This window comes from Mya arenaria, chromosome 16, assembly GCF_026914265.1.
Source record: "Mya arenaria isolate MELC-2E11 chromosome 16, ASM2691426v1".
In the NCBI taxonomy this organism is placed as follows: Eukaryota; Metazoa; Mollusca; class Bivalvia; order Myida; family Myidae; genus Mya; species Mya arenaria.
The window spans coordinates 34390885-34405916 of record NC_069137.1 but is presented as its reverse complement, the minus strand read 5'-3'; the positions used below and the strand labels follow the sequence as shown (position 1 = coordinate 34405916).

Here is a 15032-nt window from a genome sequence, read left to right as displayed (position 1 = left end):
AAGCTTACTTAAGCAAAAGGTTCACTATAAAGGTTTATCAGTTTAGGTTTGCTAAAAATTGAACAACAGTGCTTAGCTTATTGTTAATTAAGGCTTATTGTGGCTTAGCTTGGCTGAAGGTTTACCAGGGTATGTGATGTTCATCATCATAACGGCTTTTCCAAAATATTTTAGTTGAGAGTTGGACACCTATATTTATTCCACTTTATCAAATCAGCCCAAATTTAAGCTCATTTTTTCTAAAATTGTCTTAGAGTTTGTGTTGAAAAAATAATATTTTTTGTTAACTCAACACATGTCTAAGATATTTACACATTCCTGGCTTTGTGCCCCTTCTACCTTCTTATTACCCATTAAAGGGACTGTACACCAGATTGGCACCAAAAAAAATATATATAATTACTGTAACGAATCTCAGGACAATTATTTAATAGAATGTGTTACGCTTTGATATCATAATTGTAAAAAAAGTACCAAAATGTAAAAAAAAATGGTGTCGTAGACCGGGTTTGAATCCGTGTCGACAAAATTGCAGTCCAGCATCGTATCTACTGAGCTATACACCTAACTCGGTAATATCACGTGATAACACAAACTAGCCAATCACGCATAAGGAATGAATTCTACTAGGTAGACATACCCAGTAATCTTTTTTAATGGAAAAATATGAAATAACTGCTAAACTTAAATAAATTGTAAACTATGTGGTTTTTCAGTTAGTAAGTTTAAATGCATTGTACACATTGATACCAAGTTTATGTCAGTTTTCAACACTTTTTTTTTTCTTGCAAATTGATCATCTGGTGCACAGTTGCTTTAATGTATTATTCTCTGGGGTTTTCAGAAGCAAATGTTGGAAGAAGACATAGAGAGAACAAAGCAAGACCTGGTGACAACCATGGGGCTGTCCCTGGCCAGTGAACAGAAGATGTTCTATGACTATCTACATCTCTCTCCTATAAAGGTACGCCTAATTCTGTGTTTTAAACTTTGATGTGGAAAATTAAGGCATGGGTGCATGATTATAAATTATACTGTAAATATTGGAACTATTTCCTCCCCTTGTTTTGCAGGTGCACCTGAGTTTCTCCCTGCAAGGAGGTGGTGATGGCAAGGCCATGCAGCTACACGCCAACGTGATCAACGTGTTCCTACAGAGTGTGGGCGTCGTCCTTACTGATATACAGGATGTTGTCTTCAAGTGAGTTTTATAAGCTATTGATATTCTTATATAGCAAAACATCTTGAAAGGATGATGAATATTGGCTCTCTGTGGTGAACCCCATGTGTATGCAGACCGCTACTATTCTCTTTTCTATGTACAGACTTCGCTTTATTAGCCTTCACTGTAGTATATACTACATGTGGTTACTGAAGAAGCTACAGCTGATTATTTTTCTGACTTCATGGTTACAGAGCTGGTACATTGTTCCAAACAAAACAGGCACAAGTGAATATTAGTGTTCTTTTAAAACATTTATGTAAAATGTTCATCCAAACATGTTATGCCCTTAAGTAGATTTTTTCCACCTTATTCATATATCAATTTTTCCTCCATAGATATGCTTTGAGTATTAATTTTGTAATACATTTCCTTTCCAGACTTGGCTTCTTCCAGAGAGAACACAAGTTCTACAACAACAAACAACTGACCGGGGAAATGACCAGCCACTATGCTGGACAGGTCAGTAAATACTTCATGTACAAGGCTCCTGACTGGGAGATGACCAGCCACTTTGCTGGACAGGTCAGTAAATACTCCATGTACAAGGCTCCTGACCAGGCAGATGACCAACCACTATGCTGGACAGGTCAGTAATTACATAATGTACCATTCTCCTGACTGGGGAGATGACCAGCCACTATGCTGGACAGGTCAGTAAATACTTCCTGTACCATCCTTCTTACTGAGGAGATGACCAGCCACTATGCTGGACAGGTCAGTAAATACTTCCTGTACCATCCTTCTTACTGAGGAGATGACCAGCCACTATGCTGGACAGGTCAGTAAATGCATAATGTACCATCCTCCTGACAGGGTTCGACACTAACGGTAGTCCGGTAGTCCGAGACTACCAGTTTTTTGATCGGACTACAAGAAATTTTAAGTCAGTAGTCTGTCGGACTACTAGAACAATTAAATATCACATCAGTTAATTGAGTATAAAATCTTGATTACGCTTAAACTTGGGTTGAACGTCATGTTAAAAAAAAGCCGAACATCAGCGGTAAATGCTCATTCTAAAGTTTGCCGAAAATGGCCGAGCAGTTCCGGACAACGTGGACTGTTCACCGAATTACGTGCGCATTTCATTTAGTCTTTTGACCAATATTTAAACCAGTCTTTAAAATGTCTTAATTTAGAAAGGGAAAAAAAAATTCGCACTGTGTGGTGTGTTTAAATTCTCAGACATGTGAACCTCTGCCAATCTCAGCGAGGTAGATTTGGGTCCAGAAGTGGTAGAATTTCTAAGTCCCTTGCATTTTCAGTCAGAAACAATGATAGATACGATGTAAACCAAAGCATAATGGCGGTTACTATTTTTAGATTTTCTGAACATTCGTCAGGGTTATTATGGTTTAGGGTATTGTCAAATGTCAGTGTCTCGATAAAGCAAACAGAAGGAACATAATGTCTGGCTTGTGAAATCTTTTAAATGGCTTTTAGAAGAGCAGCTGATAAAATAATCATACTGCCAAAATAGGTCTAATGCAGTGTAAGTGCAGACTGGGACCAATCTTACTCCCAGGTGCAGACAACGGCAGACTTGTGTGCGTTAATTTTCGCTCCAAAATGTAGTAACATTTTATGCATTGAAGCTAGGGCAAATAACAACTTTGATCTAAATACTCCCATAATAGAAAAGTAATTTAAAAATAACACTTTGGGAGTTTATTTCATTATGTTGTTTTTTTAGCATTATGGTATGTCGTTTAGATTAACAAAGAATACTGAATAATAGGATGCCAAATTATCAAATATTGCCTATAAGTAGAATGTCTGTCATTTGTGCCGTAACTTAGCAACGATTTCGGTAGAGGTGTCAAGTGATTTATAACGCTGTTTTCCCGAAAGTGACAGATTAAGGGGGTATTTTAAGATTAAGGGGGTATTTTAGGATGGTTCTTATATTTTTATTATGGGGCATATAAGCATGTTTTTTAGTTTTTTTTAAGGTTTAAAAATTATATTTAAAGGCCAGAATTGTTTTTAAAATTGAGATAGATAAAAAAAAATACCAATCAAATGGTTATACTGACAATGTCGCAAAACTCTAGAAATCCATTGCAGGCTTGCAATTTTTTGGACTACCAGAAATTTTGCTGGACTACCCAGATTTCAGATCCAGTAGTCCGAGGGACTACCTTTTGAAAAGTATTAGTGTCTAACCCTGCCTGACTGTGGAGATGACCAGCCACTATGCTGGACAGGTCAGTAAATACATAATGTGCCATCCTCCTGACTGGGGAGATGACCAGCCACTATGCTGGACAGGTCAGTAAATATTTCATGTACCAGGCCCTTGATGAGGGAGATGACCAGCCACTATGATGAACAAGTCAGTTAATATTTAATGTACCATGGGAAATAACCGGTAATACAGCTGGACAGGTCAGTAAATACTCATGTACAATGCTACAGAATAGGAACATTACACCCTGTAAGTCTCTGCCTTCATTATTTGATTCTTAGTTTCGTTTTGTCTCACAATATTTCTTAAGACCAAGAGTTCCATAAAAAAAGTAGGTGTGAATTATAACAGGTGCAACTTTCTCTTTTGATGAATTGATACTTTCATATTATCACCTTGAATATTGTCCCAGGCTCACGGGAGATTTGAAGCCCAGCAGCAAATGACACTTTCAAAATTTCTGTTCAGAGATTTTGCCATCCTCGACCTTTCAGACTGCTGTATTTCACTTAACCTATTACCCATCTTCTTCTAGTTACATGTTTGCATTCTTTCCATACACTTCAGGCGATTAAGCAAATGTATGTCCTTGTGCTGGGACTGGATGTGCTGGGAAATCCATTTGGGTTACTGAGAGGAATGGCCGAGGGCATTGAGGACCTCTTCTATGAGCCATACCAGGTACGGTACATTACATAGTGTTTATACTTTTTTAGGTAAATTTCCCTGTAAACTTTGTTGCCTTTAAAGCAGGATTATGTCATGTCTGTCAGTTCTTTATAATAACATAGAAATGTGTTTCTGCTCTCAATTAAAGCTAGTGTTGTTCATGTTGGCTTCTTCATTCATTATATTGCCTTCTTTAGGGAGCCATCCAGGGTCCAGAGGAGTTTGCTGAGGGGATGATGCTGGGGGTGAAGAGTTTGTTTGGACACGCTGTCGGTACGTCCATAATTCTGCTGTTCAGTTGTTGGTACAATAGAGACAAACATACATGACTTTGTATATTAATTGTCTAGGTTGATGGTACCATGACCATATGGGAACTAGATATTGAATATACAGGCAAATACTCATTATGGTACACAATAATGCAATTCATCCATTAAGTGTACTGGGCAAGTACAGAAATTGGAACACTTTCGGCACTATTTTTGAAATATTTTTAGTTAGACTTGCGTCACAACTACAAAATTTTCCATCAGCATACCAGGATTCAAGAGAAATTGGTTGATATAAATGGGTTTTTTCAAGATACTACCAATCTGCATGAAAAGTACTTAATTAACCGCAAAGTCAAGGACAGCCATTTTCGTCCCCGGAGTACCTAAATATGGAACAGTTCTAATTTGTTATTTATTTTTATGTATTCTTTTAAAATTATTGCTCTATGTTTTGTTTAAGTAAATTAATAATTTATGTTCCAGCTTATCTTTTTTTGTCATTTTTGGCTGTAAAATTTGATGGTTTCAGTAAAATATAGGCTTTACCAATAGGCTGTGATTGTGGCAAGCATGAAATCTTTTCCCCGCATGCCATGTCTTGACATTTGAACATGAAAAACTTAAAATGATCGCAGTAATTGAAATACTTACCCGGAGAATCATGTTCCTTGGAACTTGTATCTGAAGCAAACGTCTTTATTGATGAAAATCGTAAATAAACTGATCTCGATCTGAAAAACACCTTTATAATGGGTGTTCCATATTTAGGTACTGTTCCGATTTAGGCTCTCGCCCAGTATATACCAACCTAAATATTCCAACAAAGTAAGTCTTAGACAAAGAAGTGTAAAATATGGGAACAAGTACAATATCATGCATTATTTTTTTAGGAGGAGCAGCAGGTGCAGTGTCCAGAATCACTGGAACTCTCGGCAAGGGCATAGCGGCCTTGACCTTGGATGACGACTACCAGAAGAAGAGACGGGAGGCACTCAACAAGAGACCTGCTAATGTAGGCGAGGGCTTTGCTAGGGGAGGGAAAGGACTTGTTATGGTGAGGATACTAGATTTTTTTTATGATATTTCATACTCATATGATTCTTTAACCTTGATCTTTGATAACAGTTTTCCGAAAAGGGAGCATGAGGCCTCAATAAGCATCTTGCAAGTTTCAGTTCTTGCTTGAAATTGATCTTGACAAAACTGTCTTTGTCTTGATAGTGAGATTCATCAGTAAATATAGATCATAATCAGGCAAAATCTGTCCAACATGTTTTAATTTAATCTAAATTATCCTTGTACCAAAGAAAAGAAATTTAGAAGTTTCGGACTGGTTACCAAGTATAAATCTTTTAGGGAATGTTAATAAAATGAACTGCTCAGTAGCCTTTCAAATTTGTTGCATTGTTAAGCAGTATTTGTAACTCTTCCACATTTCCAGGGAGTCTTTGACGGAGTTACAGGGATTGTTCGCAAGCCTATCGAAGGGGCTAAGAAGGAGGGAGTGGAAGGGTTTTTCAAGGGGGTTGGCAAGGGGCTGGTAGGGGTTGTTACCAGGCCAACCAGTGGGGTCATTGACTTCGCTAGCAGCTCGTTTGAGGGAATAAAAAGGTATAATTTAAAATATTAGTGAAAATATGATGTTCATTCTACGTGAATAGCTTGGCTGTATGTCGTCATTGTTTATGTTATTACTGCAATCTGATTGGACAAGCATGAAGTCATCTGACCTCTGGTAAACTATGTTTCAAATTTTGGTCATTCCTCTTCATAGAAGTTAAATGCTAATAAATAGATCTCGTTAATTTTGCCTGTAATAGCTTATATTTTACATTCAAAACAGTTAAAAGAAGTAAAGAAAAATGATCCATTCTTAAACTTTTAATCGACTTTGTACAAATCTTTTATTATTGAGACTTATTGATTTCACTCTCTGAAGCCACCACAGGGTATGACCATTTTAATTTAATAAACTAGAATCAACCTTCCATTTCCCAGGATTGCTGAGAATGTTGGTGAGATACACAGACTGCGTCCCCCGCGTAGATTCTACAAGGACGCGATTCTCCGTCCATACAACAAGCAGGAGGCAGAGGGATGTGCTGTACTCATAGTGAGTCTGGCCTAAGAATGTTCGGGGATTGATCTTGGATGAGAAACATTTTAAGATTATATATAAATATAGTACATCTACATAAACATAATAATTATAATTTGATGATGGCCAACATGACCAGCGCTCCCCAACAGTACGTGTGTGTATATTGTATAAAAACTTATGTTGCTTCTTATGACTTATTTTCAGGAGACAGAGAAAGGCCGATACTACAACACAGATGAATATGTAGCCCACGTGGTGGTTACCAAGGACAACAAGAATGTCCTCTTAGTTACCAACAAGTAGGAAACATCTGTTATTGAATACAATGTTTATAAAGTGGGACATGGGTGAACCTTTGATCTGCAGTATTTCTAACGAGATTTCAGACAACTGTTTAAGCTGTGCTTTTATTATTTGAATATTTACGTACATGATCATAGGTAACCTTTAAAAGTTTGCAACAATGGTGTTAACTTTAGCAAAATTTTGAAAGTGTTTATTGAAAAGCTTATTTATTGAATGTTTCTTGTTTAAAACTTGGTTGTTTTCTCTCCCCTATCAGGCGTGTATTATTTGCTAGTCGTGGGGAGATATTTGGCTCCTGGAACTGCGAGTTCACCTATACGTGGACGGAGATAAAGGAGAAACCCCGGGTCTCTGCCAAGGGGCTGGAAATCATCCTCAAAGAGAAGGAGAAGAAGGGATTCTTTGGCTCCACCAGCTCAAAGAAAGACATACATATTGCCGACAAGAAAATAGCCGAGGTGAGGGTTGGTTATCATCGTGTTTAGATTAATATAGCTTTAAGAGGAGGAGCTAAGAGGCGGTTTAATAACAGTTTGAGATATATTACCTAATTCATTTGTGTTTTAATGGCAATGTTGGTCTAAAGGCAACCTGTATTGCCATTACATGAGGAAATATGATTACAGTATGATAAATACATAAAGAATAATTACATTGATGTATAATAATAGCTTCAAATGCTTCATGTAAAATCATAAAAATCTAACTTATTGTCTATAATACTATTTTGGACTTGTAATTGTAGATTATCGAGGCCAGACCATACATGTTTACATTTTATATCATTGTATATACACATCCTATTTCTAGGAATATCAGTTTCTTTTCACAAAGAGCTCTTTACATAAATTTAGCGAGTCGAAACTTTTAAAAATGATTAACACTGACTTGACAATGAGATTGTAGTTTTGTTCTTTCAATCCACATATCCATGCACACGAAGTATAAAGGAGTATGCCCTAACATAATGTGACGCTTATCGGAATAAAATTATCATTTAAATGTACTTTTTCTTAGGTATTGTAAGATCAAGTCTGTACAATGTATTTGTATGTACACTTACTATAATCTGGTAGTCAATATACTACTCTATACATCTACCTTCTTGTAGGTTTATTTTTTAGAACCAAACGTGTGTCTTTGTTACCAACCTTTGATATTAATACATTGTCTTTATTTATTTTCAGTGGATGGTTGGAAAAATCTCAGACACCTGGGATGCGGCAAATTAACTTTCAAATAATAGTGCAATATAACCTAACTAGTGCTGTGTAACCTTGACAGTGCTGTGTAACCTGGCAAGTGCTATGGATCAATGTCTAGAATTAGTGCAATGATGCCTGCATAATGTCTTTTAAAATGATTTTATCTTTGTTTAGAATTTAAAGGATTCGTTTAGATAGATTATAATTGTATCCAATGTAACCATTTGTCGTAAAATTGCTTTCTGTTAATGTACCTGGTTTGTTGTAAACAACATTTTGAAAGTGTTTAAAAACACGTAATTCTTGAAATGATTCTCTCTCTATGCATTGACACATACCTTATAACCTCATAAAGCAAGGTGCTTGATTTGGCTGTTAAATAAATGTTGTATTGTGGGTAAAATATGAAAAAAGTATCACGTGCAATGAAGTTGCTTTAAGGAAGGCAATTAACATGTATGTGTTGGCATATTTTTTATTTCACATGGATAAAGAAACATGGCGTGACCGAAGTCAGTTTAATATTTTTTAACACAAGTAAATAGAAATGTTGTAACACTTTAAAAAGGCATTTGCACTACTTTGTGTTCCAGCTGTATTAGTTGTGAAGATGATTGTCCATTAATGAAGGTCATTATGGCATCACCTATCATTTTCCTTGTTGCATACATGGGTAATATTTTAAGGGGTGTGCTGGCATCTCAGTAAAACAGGGTTAACTTAATGTAAAATATCCAGTAGCACCCCCTAGTGCTGCACATCAGCTTGTATATATGTATGAAACCATTTTTTCTATTTAAAGGCAAATTTCCCTGTTATAACAAGGACAGTCCCATTGATAAGCTGTATTTCACCCATCACTGAGTGGATTTATCCAGACACCTTTTTATTAATCAGTGGTCACATCATTTTGCCAATTGTCAATCTACAAAAAGATTTCATCAGGGCCTCAGAAATGATCGTGATACTTGTGTATCTAACACTGAAGACGATTTATGTTTAAGTTTTATTAGATATAGGAGAAAACCTGATCAAGGGGAGTTTTGCCTTTAAATTCAGAACTTGAATATGTTCTCACTGCTGTTAATTACATAATGTACATGCCTATGCTGATTACAATAAGCTCTTTAATTACCGGGGTATGATGTTCTCTTTATTGTGTTTATTGTACAGCCATAACCCCACTATCACTGCTATATCTGCACTATATACCCAGCATGTACATGTACTCGCAACTTGTTTAAAAGTTGTATAGACGTGTGTATTTCTTAATGCTACTGAAATTAGAGCAATGTAATTACTGTTAACAATTTTGATATACCGGTAATGAAATGGCTACATACACTTAAAACAACATGATACCCAACACATGTATGCTTTGTATATGGAGATTGAATACGATCATTTTTAGTGCTTAATCTAGCTGTTAATGAAAATGGAAAACATCCTGCTGAGTATTAAGAATAAAGCAGTGTGGATGCTGACAATAATGGGGAACATGGAAATCTACTGTACCAAATTTGATGTATTTTATATTCAAATATTCTTGCCATTTCTTACTGCTGTCCTTATATGATATATCATTGCTGTATTTGGTGTTGTATATAATACTCATATATACCTGTTACTGGAGTTAACACATTCATGCGTTGACCTTACCGTTAAACCATTATGGTTCCTTTGATTGTTTTGGTTTTCATCTATTTATGTTCGTTATTTATTGTGTTAACTGATTTTTTATTAGTCATAAAATCATTCCTGTGTTAATTTGTGTCTCATTTTTCAACTTTTTGCTCATTTATTTTATTTTAATGGTTATTTCTTTGTTGGCCATTTTTATACTTGTTTTAACAAGTTTAACCTACCCGGGTACTCGGTTATCTTATGAACTTGCATAGAACAATAACTCCATATTTCTGAGTTGTTAAATATCTATATACATGAAAAAGCTAATATTTATATTTGTTTATTAAGGCAATGTTTGATTGATTTTGCAAGTAAAAAATTACATTAATTAAAAAATTTAATTTGTAACGTACACAACTAATCTTACCGTATTTTGTGGTTCGCTCTGTGGTACGCTCGTATTTTGTCATGAGCTGGTATTTTGTCATGAGCTGGTATTTTGTGGTTTGCTCATATTTTGTCATGAGCTGGTATTTTGTGGTACGCTTGTTGATGAGATTGTTGATGAGATGGTCCGTACATGTCGGTTTAACATTTCTGTGATTTTACCTATGACAGGGTTTGATGTAGGATTTTCTGAAAATATTCCTTTAAAAACTATTCTTAGAATTTCTTTTACTTTAGTTTTATATTAAGTTTTATGTTGTTAAGTATTTTGAAGAAAAAAATGAACTTTAAGAAATTTTGTTTTCTGGTAAGGTGTATCCTGGTAATAGTCACCATTCAGTAGAAATGGCCATGATGTTTGAATCTACCAGTACCAGCTTATGTAGTACCTTTTTGAATTTGAAAAAATAATTTCCGTCTCAATTTAGACAAAGGTATAATGACTAGAATCTATTGATGTTCATAATAATAATTATACAGCTAACCTTTACTGTAACTTTTGGAATTGTCATTATAAGCACGTAATTTTTTGCATCGAAAATGTAAAAAACATATCTTTTTGCTCAACATGGTTTTGCCTTGTTTGTTTTTCTTCAAAATTGAAGAAATAAATATTTTTCAATGTCATGAAAATCCTTAAGGCATTGCTGAGTTGTTGCTTTGTATTTTTAATGTGTATTTCATAAAATGATAAATGTGCTCTTAGCAATCTTCATTTGGGTGATTGTAGTGTTTATTGTTGTTTGCTATAGTTAACATATGATTGTGTCAGTTGTAGGAAATGTAATCATTGTTATACATAATATAGCCTATGAGTTGATTTAGAATAAGTTGTACCATTATGATAAGTAATATTGTTGTGATAGAGGACAAGTTCTTTTAACCTTGTATATGAGTAGATATTAGATATTAGATCATTATACTTAGAGTGGTTATAGAGCCGTAATAGAATATAATTATATACTATACTAAATACTATACTATAATACAATACCAAATTTTCCCCTGTACAAGTCCTTCACCATGCCTACCATAAAATATCGCATGATCAAGTTTTCTGTCTTGTTGTGCTGTCACAAATTCATGTAAAGGTTTAACTTGGAAAATCAAATCAACTTTGCCTAAACTACATGTAACTGATAAAGCTCTTGATTTCAAAAAGTTAAGATAACTTTTCCGAAATATTAATTTCATAAACTAATGGTAGATGCATTGATAGTCTTTAAATATCACTAGAAATACTGTTGCTTTGCTTATAGTTATTGCGTACCTCCATATTAATTGTCTCTACATTTTAAATCCTACCATTTTGTTTTGACAACATTATTCTTACTTTATGCTAGGCTTTACTGTTCTATACATGTAGTTAACACTGAGTGATCAAATGTTCATGCCTGACAAGGCAAATGCAACAAAACATAAACTACAATGTGAAACATACTATTTTTATTTAGTGTATATATGTTACCATGTATTAGGTGTATCAATGCATTTATTATCCAATTATCATCAGTAGATCGTTCCACAAATGGTCTTTTTGTATTTTTGCCCATCTAAGTTCATAGAAAGGAGTCAAGGTATTGTCATAGTCTTGAAGTCATGCTTCTTGTGGTTTGTGACAGCAGTCACATTCTTGAAGTCATGCTTCTTGTGGTTTATGACAGCAGCCATAGTCTTGAAGTCATGCTTCTTGTGGTTTATGACAGCAGTTCTAGTCTTAAAGTCATGCTTCTTGTGGTTTATGACAGCAGTCATAGTCTTGAAGTCATGCTTCTTGTGGTTTATGACAGCAGTCATAGTCTTGAAGTCATGCTTCTTGTGGTTTATGACAGCAGTCATAGTCTTGAAGTCATGCTTCTTGTGGTTTATGACAGCAGTCATAGTCTTGAAGTCATGCTTCTTGTGGTTTATGACAGCAGTCATAGTCTTGAAGTCATGCTTCTTGTGGTTTATTACAGCAGTCATACATGTAGTCTTGAAGTCATGCTTCTTGTGGTTTATGACAGCAGCGTAGGCATTGTTGGTAAAAGAAACTGTAGCCTTGGCCACAACTCTCAAAACGATCGATATATTTAAACGAGACTTTGTACAAATGTTACCATAAATAATAGTTACATATAAGGCAAGGCCCATAACCGGGCTTTAATAATTGCCAAGTTATGCCCCTTTTTTGACAGCACTTTGTGTTCACTGTTGTTCATGTTGACATTGTGCCATTTAATTTGTTCATTTCATCACAATTATGGTTATTCGTTTGGACTGTTTAAAAGTTTTATTTTAAATGTTTAATTATATCTCTGTAACTGCTCAGTGTATCTTATGAATTATTTATTTTTGCTATTTGATTTACATTCTGCAATATTTTGCTATATAATGTTTATTTTTGCTTTTCGTTCTATTAGTATGATTTCAAGACAGTTTAATGGGTTCCCTATATACTTACACATAAATGTTCCCTGTACACTCATTAATTAGAGCAGTACAATACTGTTATAAGACAGTTACATACAAAACCTCTCATTTCGTATTACATTGGTTGGACTTAGTACAAGCCTGCAAGCCCTTCACTGGTAACATGCTTTCTGGGCTTGCTTAGATCCTAGATATCATATACTGCACTAGGGCTTTTTTTAAAGACTTGATGCCAAGCACAAGATGAAGGATTCGGGCTTCGAAATTCTATCGTTAAAGGGGAACATTTTGTTTGACTACATGTGTGTGTAACACCTCGTGTATTCCTAAAAATAACATATTATTGTTATACATGTATTCGCATTCTATCTAATAGCAACATGTACATTAAAAGTTATAGTATAAACATGTACATTGTATAAAGAACATAATGAATCTGCTTTGACATAAAGATATCTAGCAAATCCATTTCTCTGTTGCATATTGTAATTGCTTATTTTTAGAAATTCCATGTTATGCTTTTGTTATTGTTGGCGTATAATATGATTAATTTGTAATTTCCGATTTCAATAAATGTGGGGGTTCAACATATGTATTGACTTATTTATGAATAATTCCTTGATGATGATGATATGCACACATATATATAGTATCTGCGTGCGGGCTGTAAGTTTGGCATGCACAGAGATTACCCTACACATGTTTTCGGTACATACAGACGAGGTGTCAGTTGCGAGACCAATGTCCCTCTGACTTTCTGCATCACTCCTCAACACTTGACATCAACCATCATGGCATCTGGCGTATGCTTATAGGCATATTAATTGCATAATCCATTGGATTGGATTGCCCTTGGGGGGGGCATTCATCACTTTCTGTGATAGTACTTAAACTAGCACTTCCAGCTGTAAATGAGTCAAGTATGTTTTATTTAGGAATTTCCCTTGCTGCGATCGGGAGGCGACAATACCTGGGGCGGGGTCAACTGTGGTTGGTCAGTGTCAACTGTGGTTGGTCAGTCAATTGGTCAGTGTAAACTGGTTGGTCAGTCATTTGGCCAGTGACTGTGGTCGGTCAGTCCATTGCAATCTTCCTTGTTCGGAACATTATTTAAAAAACCGCTGGATGGAGTGTATTTAAACTTCATACACTGAACATAAGACATTAAGTGCAGTGTACATGTACCATAACTCTATTTTAGCAAACTAGAGAGTATATTCTCTGGATAGGAAATGACCAAATAAGCCATGCCAGTAGAGCATAGGCCCTCGTTGGCCTTTTGTTTAATGCATGCTTTAGACGGTCTTAAAAATGAACATATTTGAAAGTTTTTAAAATACCACAATTTTATTTTGTAAACATGTTTTTTTTAAGATAAACATAGACTTTACAGGCTACATTTGGTAATTTAAAATATAAACACACATCATTTTATGTTATTTTAAGATACACATAGGTATTTAAACGATAAGCATACACTGATGATATGGAAGAACATGATATTACACAGAGTTGGGATGCAGCCAATGCCGGTATTAGGTGCACACCCCAACGGAATTCCGTAGTAAACGTGGTATTGCCAACGCATCGCAACCACGCCTACGCGTTTATGGAAAAAATGACAAAGTATATGACGTATTTTAACGTGTTCACGGTTCACTCGACGATCATTGAATAATTCAATACCTTTCAACGCTTTGAAATTACTGTAAAGGTGTTTTATTATTAGTATTATTTATTAATCTACTGCTAGACTCGTATTCGAAATGATGCAAATTGCTTCCATTAAATGCAACCTTCAAGCAGCTTACAAACAGAAACCATGAAACTGACTTAAACAACAGAATGGCATAATACGTAATGTTAATACTTGTCAGTAATCAGTCTATGAAAAGTGTTCTTCGTTTAGCATAGCTCTTACTCTCACGATTTCTTTCAAGTTCGTCCCGAAAATCATGACATGGGGACAATGTCCATCTCGACGATTTATGCCACTGTCTTAAAGGCTTACCATTACGTTTTATACAAGCGCTAAATGACGTTTGTATACGCCGTTGCCACCTACGACGATGGCCGAAACTTTGCTAAAGAAATAATCAAGGATGGACACTCTTGATTTCTAAATTGTATGCGTGTGGTGCATCTTGCTGCAATCTTCAGTATCGTAGTGTATTCATAAAGGTAGCATAAGACATTACCGTAAAACGTAACATGAATCGTAAAAAAAATCAACAACAAAAATAAGACATTTTGTTCTGACAAATGATTCTTTTCCTTTTTAGTACATTTGTGTATATGTATATTAGGGATATAAAATGATAGCTAATTGTAGTTTCTAGCTCTAATGGTCAAAAGCAAGTTTTGCTATCGTTATCATGCCAATCCTTTTTATTTGCATCGCCTTCACTAAAAATGGTACGATTCGACATTTTGCAAAATATTTATTACCTTAGCAAAGATAGTATGTAAATATAAGGGTTAACGTATTGATGTTTCGTGCACCATTGATTTCTACAGTTATACGACAGTACCCACGCAGAGCTATTGAAAAAGTGTCTTCTTACGCTTGTAAGCGGAT

The 15032-nt window shown here is 35.2% G+C and overlaps 1 protein-coding gene across 1 annotated transcript in view; it reads left to right on the top strand.

The window, feature by feature from the left end:
- The window catches only part of LOC128221076 (intermembrane lipid transfer protein VPS13A-like), a 115777-nt gene extending 102732 nt beyond the window's left edge, over positions 1-13045 (top strand). The window contains exons 72-82 of the mRNA XM_052929518.1: positions 845-964; positions 1074-1201; positions 1603-1684; positions 3981-4094; positions 4280-4355; positions 5248-5411; positions 5799-5968; positions 6356-6470; positions 6663-6757; positions 7021-7222; positions 7952-13045. Of these exons, the coding sequence (XP_052785478.1) occupies positions 845-964; positions 1074-1201; positions 1603-1684; positions 3981-4094; positions 4280-4355; positions 5248-5411; positions 5799-5968; positions 6356-6470; positions 6663-6757; positions 7021-7222; positions 7952-7996 (1311 nt within the window). The 3' untranslated portion in view covers positions 7997-13045. The remainder of the gene's footprint in view (positions 1-844; positions 965-1073; positions 1202-1602; positions 1685-3980; positions 4095-4279; positions 4356-5247; positions 5412-5798; positions 5969-6355; positions 6471-6662; positions 6758-7020; positions 7223-7951) is intronic.
- The last annotated feature ends 1987 nt before the right edge of the window (positions 13046-15032 follow it).